At 34.4% G+C, this 19,468-nt stretch overlaps 1 protein-coding gene across 4 annotated transcripts in view; it reads right to left on the bottom strand.

Annotated features, from left to right (window-relative positions):
* The window catches only part of LOC110036192 (pentatricopeptide repeat-containing protein At1g10910, chloroplastic), a 91,765-nt gene that overhangs the window by 24,947 nt on the left and 47,350 nt on the right, over window positions 1-19,468 (bottom strand). For all 4 annotated transcript variants that reach the window (XM_020740584.1, XM_020740581.1, XM_020740582.1 and 1 more), the window contains exons 5-6: window positions 15,272-15,376; window positions 7,586-7,685 (exon numbers count right to left, since the gene is read on the bottom strand). In XM_020740584.1, coding sequence (XP_020596243.1) covers window positions 7,586-7,685; window positions 15,272-15,376 — 205 coding nt within the window. The remainder of the gene's footprint in view (window positions 1-7,585; window positions 7,686-15,271; window positions 15,377-19,468) is intronic.

The following is a 19,468-nucleotide window of genomic DNA, read 5'->3' as shown; positions in this document are numbered from 1 at the left end:
ATGCAGTGAAACACCGGCCAAGGTGATGGTCTCAGAGGTTCTTTCTTATGTCGCCGCCCTTGCCGGTGATAACCCTGCTCCCGCCTATCTTTCGAATATGTTTCTGCAACGTTACCACGATACTTTTGCTCTTGGGGTTTAAACCGGGTTTCTCAAAAAAACATCCCGTAAAAATGGAAAACTGTAAAAACGACAAACCTGCAATCTTTCTCATTGAGGCAGAGATCTCCACCCTAGCTGTGCGTGCCCTGCCGACTGTTCTTAGTAGGTAAGTTTCTTTATAAAAACCCTAAACTTGAGCTAATTCGAAAGGATTTTGAACAAAGAAGATTGGTAAATTGGATGGTCGGCACATTCTCATCCAATTATCAAATGATGAAGACTACGTCCATTTGTTTGCAAGAAGACTCTTTCGAATAGACAACCAGGTGATGAAGGTTTTAAAATGGACTGTGGATTTTGACCCTCGTACTGAACCTCCTATCATTCCTGTTTCGCTGCGCTTCCCAGGTTTGAAGGTCCACCTTTACGATCAAGAGCTCATCTTCGCTTTAGCGATGGTATACGGTAAACCTCTCAAAACTAATATGCCTACATTGAATCTAACTTGGCCTTCTGAAGCTAGAAATTTAATAAAACGAGATATTACTTTACCTTTTCCGGGAGAGATATAGATTGACACACAGCATCAGGGATTTTGGAAACAAATAGAACTTGAACAGATACCTCTTTATTGCACCCACTGTCATATGTTTGGACACTCTCTTTCTTAATGTTATCATTTGCATCCGAATTTAAAACCTCCAAGTAAAAATGCTACTAGATCTGCCCCACTTCATGTTTGTCCCTCTTCCGCTCCCGAGTGCATTCCACAGACTATTGAAACACTGGTTGACACGATGCCACCTCTCCCTCCCACTATCGGAGACAATACTATTTCTGTTCTTCCGATTGATGTATTGGCAGATGGTTCACTTGGGCATCTTACAGTCTCTATCACTGTTGAAAACAATACTGCAGGATCCTTACCTCCAAAGGATATTCTTCGGTCTGATAATCAGGATAGTATTGCAGCTCCACATCCTCAGGAAGCATCAGGTACTGAGGAGACATGTTTACCATCTCTTCAAAATGAGAATGTTGTTACTGATAGTAAGGAGCTAGGGGCTCATCCTCTTCTACATGCCCGACAATTTGTTGATCACACTGATCAGATGAGTCAGTCTTCCCGGATGAGGAATGACAAGTATATACATCTAGGAAGAAAAAGAAGAATGGAGGCACACCCCCGCTTGGGAACTTAATGGATGATACTTTAGTAACTTCGGGCAATGGCACGACACTCAGCAATTTGTTAGCCGGCTCTGTTCCTAGAACCAGAGGCAGAGGCAGGACTAAGCTGGCTCGTCCCTAGCAAGTTGTTCTCTGCGAGTTTTGAATTTTAGAGTTTTATCTATGTCTTATCTTTTTTAGGATGTTAGTGTCTGTGTATTGTATGGGTAGGGCGTCTTTATTGGGTCCTCTCATACAACCTTTATGTACCTTTTCAATTTCAATAAAATTCGCTCTTGGGCGTTTCAAATATATATATATATATTGTTCAGCTAATTGGAATTCAAATCCATTGATTTCACAATGAAGTTGGTTATGTAAGTGTAAATACAAACAATAGATTGGAAAAGAAAAAATAGAAATAATACTCTCAACTAACATGATATATTACATAATAAATGCATAATATTTACTAACTACTTTCCAACATGATAACAATCTGTATGATAAAGCTAGAGAACATATGCCATGATCCTGTATGGTAAAGAGATTAGATTATCAAAGTGATCATAGAACCTTGGTAAAATATTAGCCAGTTGCTCTTTATTGCAGATGAGGAGAAGTAATCCTCTTTAATAGAGGTGCATAGCTGATGAAATGCAATCTGCTTTAATATATCAGCAAGTTGTTCAATAGCTGCATAGCAAGATGTATATTAGGCTGACTATTACACTTGAGACTAATGATGAAGTGACGAGAAGTCAAACCCTTCAAACGCAGCCTTCTATTCAACTTCTCTACAATATCTAGCAACAACAGTCTGCATTTTGCGTCATAAACAAAAGCTTCTCTTACAAAAGCAAAATATCCTAAAATAGGTTTTTAAATTTTAATAGATCTAGTAAAGTCAGCTTCCAAGTAAGCTCCAATGTCTAAATATTGTTTTATTTATAAAAAACTTCCCTTTTTCTAGGACACTTAATATTATTTCTTAAAATCCTTAAGATAACATCCCAATTTTTCTTTTTATACATATGATAATTTACCGCATCAACAACCAAGGAAATTAAGCCTATCCAGAAAATAATAATGAAGGATATCTCTAATCTTTGCTCATCATTAAAAGTCTATAAAGTATCCATAGGACAGTCGGTAGATTTGCAACCATAGCCAGAACACTAAGTTTGCAATATTCAAACTCAACACAAAAAAATTACTTTGGATGTTGCAATTTTTTACTAACAAATACCTTTTAAAAATGTTGTTTAATTTTTCAATGCGTAATATAATTTTTAGGAATAAAGGTCAACATATACCACAAGTATCATCATCCCAAAGCGATCATTTGTGCAACTTTGAAGACCAACATCAAAAAGGATCTCAAAGAACTTAACTAAACCACGCACAAGTAATTTGTTTTGCTGCACAAAGGTTTTTTGAAGCTTATAGATTTTAACCACTTAGGCAACATATGCAAGTTTGTTCCATAAAAATTATTTTAAGAGACGTGAGAAAGTAATTGACAACATCCAATTAGAATTACCAATTAAATAATCGCCACAAAGCCAGGTTGAACAGAGTTAAGCTAAGCAACAGAGTAGAAGATCTCAAAATAGTCAATACCATGACATTTCTTTATCCTTTAGCCACTAATCGAGTCTGACAATTCAGTATGGATGAAACATGGTCATGAAAACTTGCTGAGAATAAGTAGATATGACAATGGAAGTGGAGAAATCATATCCAAGTACGGTAACCAAGAAGAGCCTCCATTTCAATATTCATTACATTTTCCAATAAAGATCCAATTGTGCTTCTTAACATTATATAAGAATAGAAATAATAGTGAAGAATAAGACAACAACAAAGAAAAGATGATCGAGTTAAAAGATTGTACCGGGTGGTAACTACAATCGTGTATAACTTTTAGAGTGCAATTGAGAGATGGATCTCTTAGTTTCTTGTCTAGATGTGATACTGTCGGCCGTTTTAATCTTGGTTTTGAAAAATATAGGAAAAATATGAAAATAGTTTTGATATGAATATGATTTTTTAAAGTAATATTTTGATTTAAAAATAAGTGAGACCAAACGAGTTTCACATTTTGAATAGTTTGGGTGACTAAGCACGATATCACAAGTAATACACTTATCCCAAAGAATAAACATATCACCTGTAGTAGACTCAATCACCTAAACTAAAGAATTTGTGACATCCGTTTGGTCTGCGAAATATTTTATATGAGGCCAACAAGTTCCCTTATCTAATACGAGGATTAGATAGGGTTTATTTTACCTGGGTTTCAAGTTCCCTATAGCGGCAAGCCCCTATAGTTAATTACATCTTAAATTACTGGGGTCATTTAAGAAAACTCTCGATTAAGATCAGTGGTTTTGCCTTCAAGATTTCAAAGTTTAAGTTTCCAAGATCGGACATGGGAAAATCAAATGGGAATAGTTCAAAATAAGAACAGTTATTTTAAGGAATTTAAAGGAATGAATAATAGGAGACATCACAGATCCAAGAGAAACCCCGATGATATCCCAATTATCCTAATGTTCAGCTTTATGTCTTTGAAGTGATGTTGTTTAATGTTTAATCTTGCATGTTTAATCTTTGCAATTTATTTAGAATTCAGGACTTATATTCGCACGATATCTGATCGTGCAAATAGCCTAAAAAGATAGGAAGATTTACATTGTACCGTACAGTAACCTCGGAATCCTAAAGCGCTGGGACTTATAATTGTACAACGGTGTTGTACCAAAAAGCCTAAAGGATATGTGAGGGTCTACATTGTGCTAGGCAAACCACCTCGAAGTCTTACGGGTTGTTATTTAAACTAAGGAAAGTGTTCAGTGATGTAAAATTGTTTTGATGTTAATAATCCACCTTGAAATTGCACTTCTCGTCATGCTGCCCATGGTGCTCGCTCCAAGCTCCATGTCGCTGCGTCTCCGGGTTTTATGTTTTATTTATTCTACAGGCCTATGCAACTACAGGTTTTCCTAGGGCTTGAGGTCCTATTGGGAACTTCTCCTTGAGTCTTCACACAATAGCCCTTAACCGCTCGCACATAAGACGATGATTTTGAGACCATAAATGCTAGACATCACAGGAAAATAGGAAGTTTTTTAAAATTTCTAAAATGGTGGGTACCAATTTCTAGTTTTCTAGGATAGTCAATAGAACCCCTATAACTAGATCCTAGGATTCTAAGGAAAGGAGTAATGACCTCAAAAATGAGGTCAACAGATACTTAAAGCATCATTGGGAGGAGACTATAGTAGAGGATGAGATATTTCATAGAAGGTAACATCGACAAACATATAAAAGCAATTGGTAGAAATATCGTAAAAATAATAATCATTTTGAGTGCGAGCATAGTTAGGAAACATATACAATGATTTCAAAATTTATCACGTTCAAAATAAATAAATAAATACATACAGTCTAAGATAGAATTAGTTGTTGGAAAAATAAATTCATGTGAATAGAAAAAAAAACAGAACAACTTTATTTAGACTAGTAGAATATATGGTTGATTAAGAAGCATGTTGTTAAAATATCATCTCCCAAAAATGGTTGTGGAGCATTCACGTAAAAGTAGCAACATTAAAAAGATGTTGGTGTTTAAGTTCATTTGGCCATTTATTTGGGAAGTGTAAGAACAGTAAGAATGATTGCTAACGTCATTTTCAGCATAAAAAGAACAAAAAACAATTGTATAAATCTAAATCATCATCAAAAGGGAATTTTGAATTCATATACCTCATAATCCTAGAAATTGTTCAAATATGTATCTCATATGATTTTTTGAAAAAATATGACAAAGTTTGTTTTGAACAAAATTACCGCTGAAACATACAAATAAGAATCAGAACCCGGGGCACATAAACTTTCAAATAAGGGAGCTCTTTGATCAATTTGCCTTGCCAGCACTTTCTCCATCTATGATGGTCTCAAAGCTCATGAAGCTTTACAGCGACAATCCTGGCTTCGCAAGCCTCACTTAATCACGGTCAGTGATGTGCATTCAGTCATTCAGGTTTGAATACATCTCTCGCATTTTAAACCATAACCTAGAATGACATTGAGCATAATGTTACCTTTTAAAAAGATGTTTGAACCTTGTTCGAGCCATGTTTGAACTTTCAAGCAATTTGCATAATGCTCAAACAAGATTTGAATAAGGTTTTAATATAAGAATAAAGTTCAAGCAAAATTTGAACAATTTTAGAAAAGATTTAAACACTATCTAAATGAGGTTCTAATAAGAACCTAAGAAGGCCCAAACTATATTGTTACTCAAATTATCTTATAAAGTATTGACTCACTTGATTTGCAGTGTTATTTATGCAAATTTTCCCACTACTCGTACATGTAGGAAGGCATTACAGTGTCCTGATCAAATATAGTGTTTGGGGTGTGATGAAGAAAATCGATGGACAATTTAAGGATCTGTTTGGCGCAGCTGCAACTTCTCAGTTTTTTAGCTGCAGCTGCGTTGCCCTAAAAAACTGGTGCGGGGAAGTTATCTGTCTGTTTGGTGCAGCTGTGTGAAAATAGTTGTGAGGCAGTTGTTTCTGGAGAAATGACCATGTTGCCCCTGTTTGTTAAAACTGTTGAAAAATTGTTATGTATTTATATGAAAATGTTTAATATATGTAAATATACAAAATTAATAATTGTTGTGAAATAAATTTAAGTTATTGGTACGTATATGTATATAATTGATTAATATATGTAAAAAATTTAAATTAATATATGTAAAAAAATTAAATGTTTAATTGCGAAACTTAACAAGTTCTTTGATGTCGAAGCAAATTTTCTACCCTCACAGAGAGATCAAATTCTCCATTTCTTAAAGAACAAAATCATGCTCCATGTTCAAGAACTGTAAATAGTATGAGATAAAACATTGGCCTCAAATAAATTAACGAAGACGAAGTACCTCAAAGAAACCCCCACCAAATCCAAATAAACCCTTCCTCCCCAAAGAAACCAGGAACAATTCACTGTGCTTTGCTGCAGTACCCCAAAGAAACCCCTACAAAATCCAAGCTACACAGCAAGAAAACCTTCCTATTTGTAATTCACTACAAAAAAGACAGACATCATGACTGCAGAGAAACACCAACAGAGCAACATCAAAAACAAACGCAATACTACCCAAAGGAAACCACAAGCACATCATATCATAGAAACAGATCTAACAGGGAAGGGTCAAAATTTCTTACCCTTTTTGTGACAAGATGACGAAAATAGGAGAAGACAAGGACAAGGAGAAGACGAGGAAGATGAGCAGGAACCATCACCGACCGGAAGAGGAGGGAAAGGGAGAAGATCGTGGGAAATCCAACTGCGCGTTAGGGTTGGGCACGGGGGTAAAAGCCGCGGCAACGAAGCTGGGTCGCGGCTATAACCTGGCTTTTCGCTTTCGAGTGATACCGCGGGAAGCTGCGGGGGCGCTGCCAAAGCAAACGACAAAAAAAAAAAATTAAACTCGGCGCTGTGTCGCGCCGCATCCAAGCCGCCTGCCCAAACAGAGCCTAAGGCTTTTGTACTAATTGAAAATGTAAAAAAAAATCCTCAAATGGGCAGCTATTTAAAACTCCTGAACTATAATTCTATAAGGCAAATAATTCATCAATTGTTGTTGAGGATGGTTGCTTGAAAAGATTGAGAAATATCTTATTATGCTCTGATCATAGTTTGGGCTTTGGAAAATATATATCCAATGATGAATTTAAGAAGATGAACATTGGAGCAGATCATTAGATAACTACATCAACAGAGATAAAACTTTAATAATGCAAACCTGGAGAAAGCATTCATAGAATGCCCAAAGAAGAATGATGTACGTAAATTAGACTTATGTTATCTTAGATATAGTGTTCCCTGAACAATGATACATGAAGAATTGTTTTTAATAAGATGCTGGCCTTGGTTAAAGATGAGGGCATTTTATTTAGATATCCATGGGATAGGCAAGCTATCGAGGAAAAGGGATATGAGAAAGATGAAAGTATTGCTGCACTACCAAGTTAGACGGAAACATCCTAAAATGCAAGGGCCCAATGCATTTTGCAGTTTAATTTTTCAGCATTTTTGTAAAGGACAAGTATAATGCAAAATAATAACCTCTACTTCCTATTTTGGTTTTATCACTCGCAAGAAAGTAATTTTCACTTTTTTTTTCCAATATCAGTTAATTAGAATTGATGCACAGCAACAAGACGGATGTAATTAAATAAAATAAAATATCTTGGACAATTATCAACAACTAATTCAAATAAATAATAATAATCACCTGATTTCACTTTATTTTCTTTCATCTTTCTAAATACTTCCCTTGCATCTTCCATTCGCCCAGCCTTTGCAAGGTTGTCCATTAATAAACAGTAAGGCATCTACAAGGGAGGGAAGGAAAAGTAGAAATTAAACATCGTACACCCAAAGAAGAAAATTGAAATGTTCCATAAAATATGTTCTAAATAAAGTAGCAAAAATTTAACAAGGAAGGATGGCCAAATATCATGAAGAAGTTTAAGAAAATGACAGAAAAGAAGTACAACACGCTGCAATTTAAGAACAAGTAGGATCGGTTGTAGATATACGGGAAATTATGGAAGGAAATAAAAAGGAAATCCACGGCCTTGGATTGGGATCCAATCAAACGGACTATTGATGTTTCGAAAGAATGGTGGACTGAAAAACAAGAGGTAACAAAATTTAATCACACTAAAGACTTTTTTTCAGTAATGTCTCATACTGAACTGTTCATATTGCTGGTAGTATCGGCCACCAAGAAATTCAATTTCTATGGAATTCGCCCATATTTAGAAGAGAGGTTGGACCTTATCTTCAGTGGGGTTGTGGCAACAGGAACTCACGCCTTTAACCCAAGTGAGCATGGGATTGTCAGCATACCAGAGGAGTTGGAGGCCAAACAGGTAAGTGACTCAGGTAAAGGCCCAAGCCCAAACCAAAATGAACTGGAGCCCACCTGCGGGTCAAAGCTTCCTAGGGTGGAGAAAAAGAAAAAAGAAGCTACTTTCATCATAACCCAAATAATAAAACTGGTGGATGCATGCATGAGTCAAGCGTAATTCACATGAAACCTCCATAGACGACTTTCTCCGAGTTATGAAGGCAGCTGCCGATATTTATGGGGACATATCGTTATATTTGAACTCCTTGACGTTGCTAGAGGACCCAATTAGTAGATAAATCTTCATGAAGATGCCCCCTGACCATAAGGTCAGTTATTTATGTTATTTTTTTAATAGCAGGGACACTTGATTTTGTGGAGTTATTGTTCTACCGCTTTGGTTTTTTTTCCAGTTGTTTCATTTGATATCTAATTTGTTTGAGTTTTCTTTCTAGTAAAAACAACCTAAATGTTATTCTGTATTTACGTCTTCTCATTGCACTGTCTTTAGATTTTATATGTTTTTTAAAGTTGTCTAATTCACTAACATTACCTAAACAGAGCAGTTATTCAGTATGGACTCACAAAGAGAGGCAAAGAAGAAAAATTGCGACAGCAGTAAGTTATATGAATACTACAAATCATACATCGATCAACCTCTCTGCATGACATCCACTTATATTGGTGATAAATGTGTTGGTGAGCTGCTACAAGGACACCCGATAAAATTCAGTAACATGTTTCTTATGAGAGTCTATCTTTATGGATTTGCATGATGAACTGCATAACCATCATGGACTCCAAGGCCCATCACGAATGTCAATAAGAGATGTATTAGCAATAACCCTCTATATTTTACCACATAATGAATCAATGAGAAGAGCAATGAGTGATTTTAGCATTCATTAAAGACAATCAGCAAATATTTCTCAGTGGGGTTGAAAGTTTTTGTTAATTTTTCAGCACATATTATTAAGTCAGAGGATCCAACATTCGAGAGGACTCCAACAAAGATTGTAAATGACCAACGGTATATGTCATTTTTTAAAATAAATCTTTTATAGCACATTATGTTCATAAGTCAAAATGATTAGCGTGGTTATCACAACTTTATTTAATTTTTCAGAACTCTATTGTATCGATTGACGGAACCTATGTAGATACACGTGTATCCAATAAAGAAAAGGTCGCATACATTGAATGGTGTGGATCAACCACAAAAAATATGGTAGTCATATGTGACTTCATGTGTTTTAATTTTGTGATGGCTGGGTCAGAAGACAGTGCACACGATAGTGATATTTATCCTTTTGCGACAAGAAATTGAAACCATAGGTTTCCTCACCCACTTCCAGGTATGTTCAAACAATAATCATTTTTTTTTGTTTTTAAATTCATTAATAATTTTTGTATTTGGGATGGAGAAATATTTTTTGGTCAATGCTGGATATCCCTTACAAAGGGAGCATCTGAGCCATTTTCGGATATGAAATATCGCATTCCTAATTTTAAAAGATTCAGTGATGTTGCTCAGGGCATGAAGGAAATGTTTAACCAAAAGACGCTTCCCTTTACGAGGTGTAATTGAAAGAATATTTAGAGTTTGAAAGATAAAATGGGTCATACTGTGTGATATGCAGACATATCCATTTCTGAAGCAGGTGTAATTTATAGTGGCCAAAATGGCTCTGCACAATTACATTCAACGGCAACATACTCAAATTGATGTAGACTTTAGTACGGCTGATGATGCTCGTTTACAAGTCCCGGAAGAAACATTTGAATATCACATATGACAATCTATACAACAGTCAGAAGTGGAATCACAGGAAGGCTACACCCAGGATGGCAAAGGTACCTCAAAAATGGTTGGATTGAGAGAAAGGATTACAGATGTCATTGTTGGATATTAGACAATCCTTGTATATTTTATTTAGCTCATTTTTTCTATTTTTAGTTCCTTGTATTATTAATATTATTTTATGTTCATATATATCATAAAGGTCATGGTTGATATTTTTTATTTTGGATTTTTTTACACTTTTTGTAGTTTTTTTTTCTTTTTCTTTTTTCCATTTCATTGGTTTGCTAGTGGCTGGAAGATTGGTATCACATGTGAAATCCTGATGAGGTCAACCAAATATCCCTTCTCTTTTCGATATAGCAGCTTTTGAGATACTTCTGAATTGTCATTTTTTGTGATATGCATATGTAACACACATGAGTTTGGTATTACATGCGTTGAAGGCAACCAAGAACCCCTATTTTATATGGTTTGTTGTTTCCTTATAGTGAGAGATAAGTTGATTGGTGTACAAAGTTCTCTAAAACCTCGTGCCCGCACAAAACTGTAATTGGTTACACTTTTTATGAATTTATATTTCTGTTATGACTAATGAATTGTCTATTGAAGCATTCAGAAAAGAATAGCTCTAGGATTTCAAAGACCTCCCGATGATTGTTTTGCTATTGCAAACTTCAGACTTCCTTGCTGACGTCACGTCAGCCAGATAACTGCGGGAGATAGTTCTACAGGTGCCCGCGGCAAATCATAACGAACTGTGACTTCTTCAGATGGGCAGATAAATTTGAATAATCAATCGCCGAAAGTGACCACGTGTGCAGACTATCCCTGGAGAGTGACATAACTACTGACATATGCAACGTCCACTTTAAAATTAATATTATTGTATTATTAAATGTTATTTTAATAATCTTTTTTAATTAGAATAATCATGATATTAATTGTTAAGTGAGGTGTATATCTTATTTTTTGTACTATTGCTTCTCAAGTTGGCCAGACGGTTTGTAAAAGAAATTATCAGGATTACATAAACATCCAACAAAGATGAAAGATTCACGTCTAGGTTGTGAAAAGTTAATCAGTAAGGTTTGAATACACAGTTGCATTTTAGCACAACATTTCATTCACAATCCGACAGATAATTAGAAGGAACAATTCAAGTATTGGAGGATTTGTTGCAGTTTTGCGTTCTCAACTTTGGAGGCAATTAGGAAGATCATATTCCAATGATCGAGTTAGCTTACAACAATAGCTATCAGTCTAGTATCAAAATGACTCCTTATGAAGCATTATATGGCAGGAAATGTGAAACTCTATTAAGTTGGAGCAAAGTGAATGAAAGTGAAATGTTAAGTACTGAGTTTGTTTATGAATTTACAAAGAAAATCAGACTAATTAGAGATAGATTAAAAGCGGCTCAGGATCGACAGCAGAAATACTATGACCCTAACCACAAAATAGTCAAATTTGAAGTTGAAGATTTCGTAATTTTTAAAGTCAAACCAAAAAATGATACAGTTAAATTTGGTCAAGGCAACAAGTTGAGTTTCAGATAAATCGATCCTTTTGAAATTATAAAAAGGATCGGTCTAGTTGCCTACAGATTAGCATTACCTGCAGATATATCAGATATTCACGATGTAATTCACACAAGGTTGTGAAAACCAGACTGGACATTGAACCAGTAAAAGGAGAGGTTCAAGGTTCAGAGGTTGAACCGGGGTTAAACTGGAAGTTCAACCAGATAACATAATGAATCATAAATATGTTTAAAACCCGACAATAAATAAGATTTACATACCAATCAATTCATATGTATTTACATAATTGAAACCTAAAATTCAGTTTTAAACAAGTGTCATTTTACCTATGCATGAAAACATGTATTTTAGTTTTTAAAAATTAAAATGGTGATAAGTATAAGTTTGGTGGTATAAATGTAAAATAATCAGAATTCATGTGTTAGATATATAAATAAATAAAATTAAGTAGCAAGTATGTAAATTGAATTAGTTTGTAATAATGATTTTTTAATGCGATATGAGTGATTTAGGTGGTATAAATGTAAAAAAATAAAGTTTAAATGTTAGATATTATATTAACGTAAGAAAAATAATCTTCTATAGGTTTTTATATGATTTCTTATTTGACACGGATGCATTTAAACATTTTTATATATTATGGATAACTATTTGCAATGATATATGAATGTAAGTTAATTTCTTCCTACAATACATGTAAAGTTATTATATTACGATCATGTTATGATACATATGACTATACTTATGATAAGAATTGGCTGCAATTATTCATTTGATATGATTCATATATGCGATATATGAAATGCCTATGAATGTTTGTTACAGATATTATGTTTTAAAAAATATTACACTGAATGTTATGTGTAGACTATTACATGAGTACTTGCAATTAAGCAATGCAGGGATGTGGTATTTTCTACTCTTGATATTCATGCAGTGACAACTCTAGAAAGCATTGAAATCAGATGGTGATAGAGTGTAGACAACCGTTGGTATCATGAGGGCTTTCAATAACTGTTATGTTAGGAAAGCTCAACTTTTATCGATAGTTTATATAACCTTTGGGGCAGAGTGGTGGTCCATGATATGACAAGATATAAAAATAGTTGAAGTACATACATTTATAGGTGACACTATGAAATAACATCTATTAAATGACATTGGTATGATTACTTACGATAAACAAATTATGAATATATTTTTTATTATACTTATGATTTCATGTTTATGACATGCTTATACAGCGATCTTGATTTCTATACAACCTGCCTTTCTTTTCATGTCTACATAGTTCTAGTATATTATGACGTATGTAGACATGAAAAGTTACATATGAATATACATGTTTCTTTTTCATATATAAAATCTTATTTTAGTCTTGATTATTTCATTAAGCTAATTGTTGCTCAGTCTACGTTATCTTTTAGAAAGGGGCAACGAGCATCAAAGAGAGTAGCCAGCTGTGACTTGTACAACTTTTGATCGACATAGTTTTGGGGATACTGTAAAGACTTTTGAGTATGTATTTTACTTATGTTAGATTTCGCAGCTCTGTATAGTTTTCATGTTTTGAGGTTATGATTTTCCACGCTTCTAAGTATGAATATGAATGAATTATGAAATGCAAAATAGTGCGTATGTTGCGATAATTTAGTTAAACTAGTTCAACACCCACTGGGTCATAATTTTATAAATCATTACTAGAATTTAGCAAAAAAGAAGTTGAGGAGGCTTTAAAGAAAACCAAGGGTGGAAAGTCTGTCGGACCTGATGATATCCCAATTGAAGTGTGGAAATATTTGGGAGATTTGGGAGTTTCTTGGCTTACTAAACTTTAATATTATTTTAAAAACTAAAAAGATGCCTGAGGAGTGGAGGAAGAGTATTTTGATCCTCATTTTTAAGAATAAAGGGGATGCACAAGAGTGTGCAAATTATAGAGGAATTAAGTTGATGTGTCATACTTTAAAATTATGGGAGAGGGTAATTGAACATAGGTTAAGACGCATCACAAAAATTTCTCATAATCAATTTGGATTTATGCCTGGCAGGTCTACTATGGAAGCTATACATTTATTGAGAGGTTTGATGGAGAAGTTCAGAGATAATAAGAAGAATCTACATTTAGTTTTTATTGATTTAGAAAAAGCTTACGGCAAGATTCCAAGAGATATCCTTTGGAGAGTTCTCGAGAAGAAATGTGTTGATATGACTTATATTCAAGTCACTAAGGATATGTAGACTAGAGCTGTTACTTGTGTTCAAACTGAAGGAGGATTGACAAAATATTTTCCTATTTCTGTTGTGGATTACATCAGGGATCGGCTTTAAGCCCATATCTTTTTGTTTTAGTTATGGATGGTCTTACTGGACATCCACAGGAGGATGTACCTTGGTGTATGCTTTTTGCTGATGATATTCTTCTCGTGGATAAAACAAGAGAAAAAGCCCAAGAAAAACTTGAATTATGGAGGTCTACATTGGAGTCTAAAGGCCTTCGTTTAAGTAGAACTAAAACTGAATACATGGAATGTAATTTTAGTGGTAATAGCTCTAGTGACAGAAGTGTGACTTTGGGTGATCTAATTATTAAAAGGTGTGAACGATTTAGATATCTTGGGTCCGTTGTCCAAAGCGATGTTGATATAGATGGGGATGTTAATAGTAGAATTCAAGTTGGTTGGTTGAAGTGGAGGAATGCTTCGGGCCTTTTGTGTGATAGAAAAGTACCGCTTAGACTGAAAGGAAAATTTTATAAGATGGTGGTGAGACCTGCAATGCTCTATGGCGTTGAATGTTGGCCTTTAAAAGAGAAGCATAATAATAAGTTAAGTGTTGCCGAGATGAGAATGATTAGGTGGATGAGTGGCTTTACACTTAGAGACAAAATGCGGAATGAATATATTCGTGATAGGGTTGGTGTAGCTCCTGTGACAGACAAAATTAGAGAAAGTCGTCTTAGATGGTTTGGTCATATTAAACGTCGACCATTAGATGATCCAATTAGGAGAGTAGATGTTTTAAATTCGACTAGTGTTAAGAAAGGCGGAGGTAGACCTAGGAAGACTTGGGCTTATTGTATTAAAAATGATCTTAATTTACTAGAACTAAATGAAAATATGACACTAAATAGGATGCAAAGGAGAAAAAGGATTCATGTAGCTGACCCCACGTAGTGGGATTAAGGCTTTGTTGTTGTTGTTGTTGTTGATGACTAGAATTTAGTCTAACTGAATTTTTTACCTCTATCACACGTCAACCGACCCTTAATGGGTGGTCAGTTGGGGTGTCATAATAGCCACAAACATTGCAATTTTGCATAAAAACTGCTATAATTAAGAACATACATAGCACTACAACATGCGTAATAGATGTAAAGTAAAACTTTGTTTTCAACAAGCTTTCTAAGATGAAAGATAACTTCATATGCCTTTTGAGGAAATAGCTTAGTAGAATGATTTTAAAGATAATCACCGTTCATTGATCAAGAAATTTATGCCTTCCATTACATTCTTTTAACTCCGCATGAAATACATCACAAGAATATGAGAAAAATGTTTTATATGATTTTGATCATGTTGTGTTGATAGATAAAAAAAGTGCAGACTTTTTCAGAACTATGGAATTAGAATCAGGTTTGTAGGTAGCTAAATCTACAAAGCATGAGAATGCAAAGTCATACATAGTATGCCTACAAAAATATGCCAAGTTTCTGTATACCTCATCCTCAGCATAACCACGAGCCTCTAATTCCGCTAAGAGTTCACGTGACTTTTCAAAAAGACCACCTCTAGCGTAAACCTTTAATAAAGTGGTTAAAATAACCTGCACAAAAGTGTGAACATATATTTAGAAAGAGACAATAATTTGATAAATACATCCGTGGAACACATAGAAAGCAAAGCAACATGATAATTAACATCTTTGGAGCTTTTGCAGCCACAACATAAGCTTTCTAGCTAGGAAACACTTGCAACCTTTGATACCACAGCATTATGTCCCCGCACATCTGATTTCCAAAATTAGCGTGAAACCATGTTATAATTGAATTTTTATGGTCTCTACCAAAGCATGGAAGTTTAAGAAAATATTTAATGGAAGGTGAAAGTTCTCATCGATAGTGGCCAGTTTTACATGTCTGAGTCACCACAAACAACATTGACTGCACATAAGCCTAAAGAACAGACATGTTCGTGACCATGGACATAAGATACTGCTATTAAACCTACGCATTTTCCATTGTACAATTAACACCTATAAACAATCAACTCAATAAAAGTAATAGAAGTTATAAGAAAGTACATGATTATTAGTGATTTATGTTTCCAATGGACATCAAAGTGAATTCACCATTAATGAATCTTTCAAGGAAAATTAAGCATGGCTTTGAAAAAAATAATTGGAATTGCTCCAACAAAAAGGAGAGAGGGACAGATAGAAGAGAAAAAGTAATCGAGAGAGAAAAGGTGTTCACATCATGCGCTTTCTCTCTCTCTATCTTTCACTTTTGTTGCAAAACAAAATCTCGGGCGTGATACCTATCAAACATTTACTTTGGCTTTAAGACAAAGCTTTTAACAGTATCCTTATCCAAGAAGTGTGAACTCTCAATGACGGAATCAACCAAGAGGAGAGCATTGGGGTTCACATCAAATCAAAACTTCAAGGGCCCACTTACAATACTAAACAAACCAATAAACATTATCAATACAAGCAACAACAAACTAAGTGGGATCGGCTATGTGAATCCTTTTTCTCCCTTGTCCTATTGAGTGTCATATATTTTCATTTAATTCTTAATTCTTATAAATTAAGATCATATTTTATACAACATGCCCAAGTCTTTTTAGGTCTATCCCTACTTTTCTTAACACAAATCAAATCTAAAATATATACTCTCCTAATTGGATTATCAGATGATCGACATCAAATGTGATGAAATCATCCAAGGCGACTTTCTCTAACCTTGTCTACCACTAGAGCTAATCCAAGACTTCATGAATAGATGTGTTTTGCATTTTGTCTGAAGTGTAAAACCACTCATCCACCTGAGCACTCTCATCTCAACAACACTTAAGTTAATTTTATGTTTCTCTTTTACAAGCCAACATTTTGTGTCAAAAATCATTACAAGTTTTACCACCATGTAATAAACTTTTCATTTTGAGTTTGAGAAGTACTTATTGATCACGCAAATAAGCTCAATGCAATCCTTTGATTCAAACATCCAACTTGGATTATACTAAGAAGCCGTGATTTCAATACAAGCAAATTAAAAAGTTAAAAAATTGCATCCTACCATCTTAAGAAGTCGTGTTTTTAACTAAGGCGCAATCAGCTTATCAATTCCCATCTAAATGTCAACATAATAAAAAAAAGTTACCGCACAATTGACTTATCCTTAATTGTCGGTCGTTTTTTGGGGTTGGTCATATATATATATATTGAAAAATGTATTTTGATTTGAAAAATGAGACCGTGTGGATCTCATATATCTTAATAGTTTAAGTAACCGATCGCAACACTACAAGCAATACACTTATCCCAAAAAATAGTCACATTACTTGACAGCGAACTCTATTAAATGAACTAAAAAGGTTATGACATATGTTTGGTCTGCAAACATTTTATGTGTGAAGACAAGTTTCTCTACCTAATATAAATATTATATAGGTTTATATTACCTGTGTTTATTTAGTTCCCTATAGAAGAAAATCCCTATAGTTAATTACAGCTTAAATGACCGAAGCCAGTTAAAAAAACTCTCGATAATAATCAGAGATCTTTGTCTTCAAAAATTCAACGTTTATGTTTTCAAGATTGGATACAGGGAAAATCAAGTGGGAAACGATCAAATAGAAACAGTTATTTTAGGAGTTATTGGAGCGAAAGGAAGGGGATGTCACGGGTTCTAAGAAGAACCTCGGTGACTTCCCAAACATCATATTATTTGGCTTCAATTTTGAAGATGATATTATTTGATGTTTCAATTTTGCCAATTTATTATTTAGAATTTATATTTGCATGATATTCGATAATGCAAATAGCTTGAAAGATAAGAGAATTTATTTCGTATCAAACGACGACATTGAAATCCTAAGAGAGTTAGGGCTTATATTGCACAACATGGTTGTGCAAAAACCTAAAAATAGTGTGAGGATTTACACCGTGCTAGACAAACTACCTCAAAGTCTTATGGATTGGTTATTTAAGTCTAAGGAATGATTTTGTTGATGTAGATCTTGATTCGTCGGCGGGAGTCTTTGTCATTCACTTGCATACTTGTCGCGACGGCTCCAGGTTTAGGGTTGTGTAAACATGCAATTAATGTTAGGTCTCGTGACTTGTCGCGGTGTACGTCCTAGATAACCAGTCTATTGTTCTCTTATTCTAACAGGTATTACTAGTATGTAGAACACACAAGAACAAAAGAACAGTAAAGCGCGGTAAAGTGCAGTAAAATGCGGTAAATGTAAAAAATAAACTTGCATACCTGGGCCTCTGCTAGTGTTGCAAGAATTGTCAGCACAAAAAATAGAGTATAACATGTAGAAAATTTAAATAATTTGCAAAGAATCCGGTGTTGTGAAAACAAAACAGGTCACAAGAAAAACATGAACGAATAAAACAAAACATGTCGTAAGAGAACACGGATGAATAAAACAAAACTCAATGTTACAAATAGAAGATCGAGTCTGGGTACAAGAATTTAAGTTCGAAGTGAGCTCAGAGCTGGGATGTGTGCTTTAAAATCCAAACTTGAATAGAAGCTATCAACCAAGCAATCTAAGAAGGGCAACTCCTGACCTTAATCAAAGTGATTAACAAGTGAACAGTTATAGTAGAACATTCAAAATTCTTTAATTTTTCAAACATGTAGAGCTTACTTAACAGACAAAACTAATAGAGTCATGAGAAAAGCACATGTTTTTTTTTTTTGTTATGTTATATTTATGTAAATATTTTGGCAAATTAGATAGTCTACAAGTTAATCACTCTGATTGGACTGGAACTACCGGCAATCTAAGAAAGTCAGGGGCAACTACTTACCGAGAGTTGGTGAATAGTATCATAGATCCCGCTCTCCCCTCATCGAAGGTCATCGAGGAAAGAGATACTATTCTAGCATCTTACCCTTAACACACATAAGCACTGTCATCATCGTCATTACCACCAAGGCCATCCAACTTATATCAGTCTGACGATCCATATGTGGCATGCAAAATGTCCTCAATTGCCACAAGGGTTTAGACAATTTATTCAAAGCCCAAACCCTTGGGCGTTGGGTTTTACTATAGAATAGGTAGTAACAGGGTTTTCATTAATAATTTAATTTAAAAGGGTCCTGAGTCATATCCTAGTGGGTCCCTACAGTTTTGATGATGATTTTCTTCAATAAATTTAGGCAAGCCCAAATGTCCTATGAAATCTCTAAAATTTTATAAAGGTGTTCTAGGAGTGACCCTAAACAGCTTTAGAATCTTCTGAACCATTTCAAGTTCATTTGGTCTTACTATTTGTTAAATTAATCAACCCTAGTTAAGTTAAAGTTTCATTTCAATGTTTTGAATTATTCTAAATTTTCATATTTCAATTAACCCATGAGTAGAGCAAGTAGTCACTCCTTAGGTGTTATGTTTGAGATTTATGTGGGCTGTCACCTCTAGAGCTAAGTTTGATTGCTTACGGAATTTTATTATCTCCTCTCAATTGGGCTTGAGCTTGTAGTGTTTTAGGAATGCTTATGATAACTTATGTTTAATTATTTAATCTTCTTTATATGATATGGGATGAAGTCTAGCTCACTACCAAGCACTTGGATATTTTAAGAATAAATTTATAATTTTGAAAAAGTTCTATGAAATGATCAGGTTTTTAGAAAATTAGGATTTTTGATGCTAAAGGTATCTTCCGACC

Source organism: Phalaenopsis equestris, unplaced genomic scaffold, assembly GCF_001263595.1.
Source record: "Phalaenopsis equestris unplaced genomic scaffold, ASM126359v1 Scaffold203579, whole genome shotgun sequence".
Lineage (NCBI taxonomy): Eukaryota > Viridiplantae > Streptophyta > Magnoliopsida > Asparagales > Orchidaceae > Phalaenopsis > Phalaenopsis equestris.
Note: the sequence above shows the minus strand (reverse complement) of the source record. Positions and strands in the feature narration are given on the sequence as shown.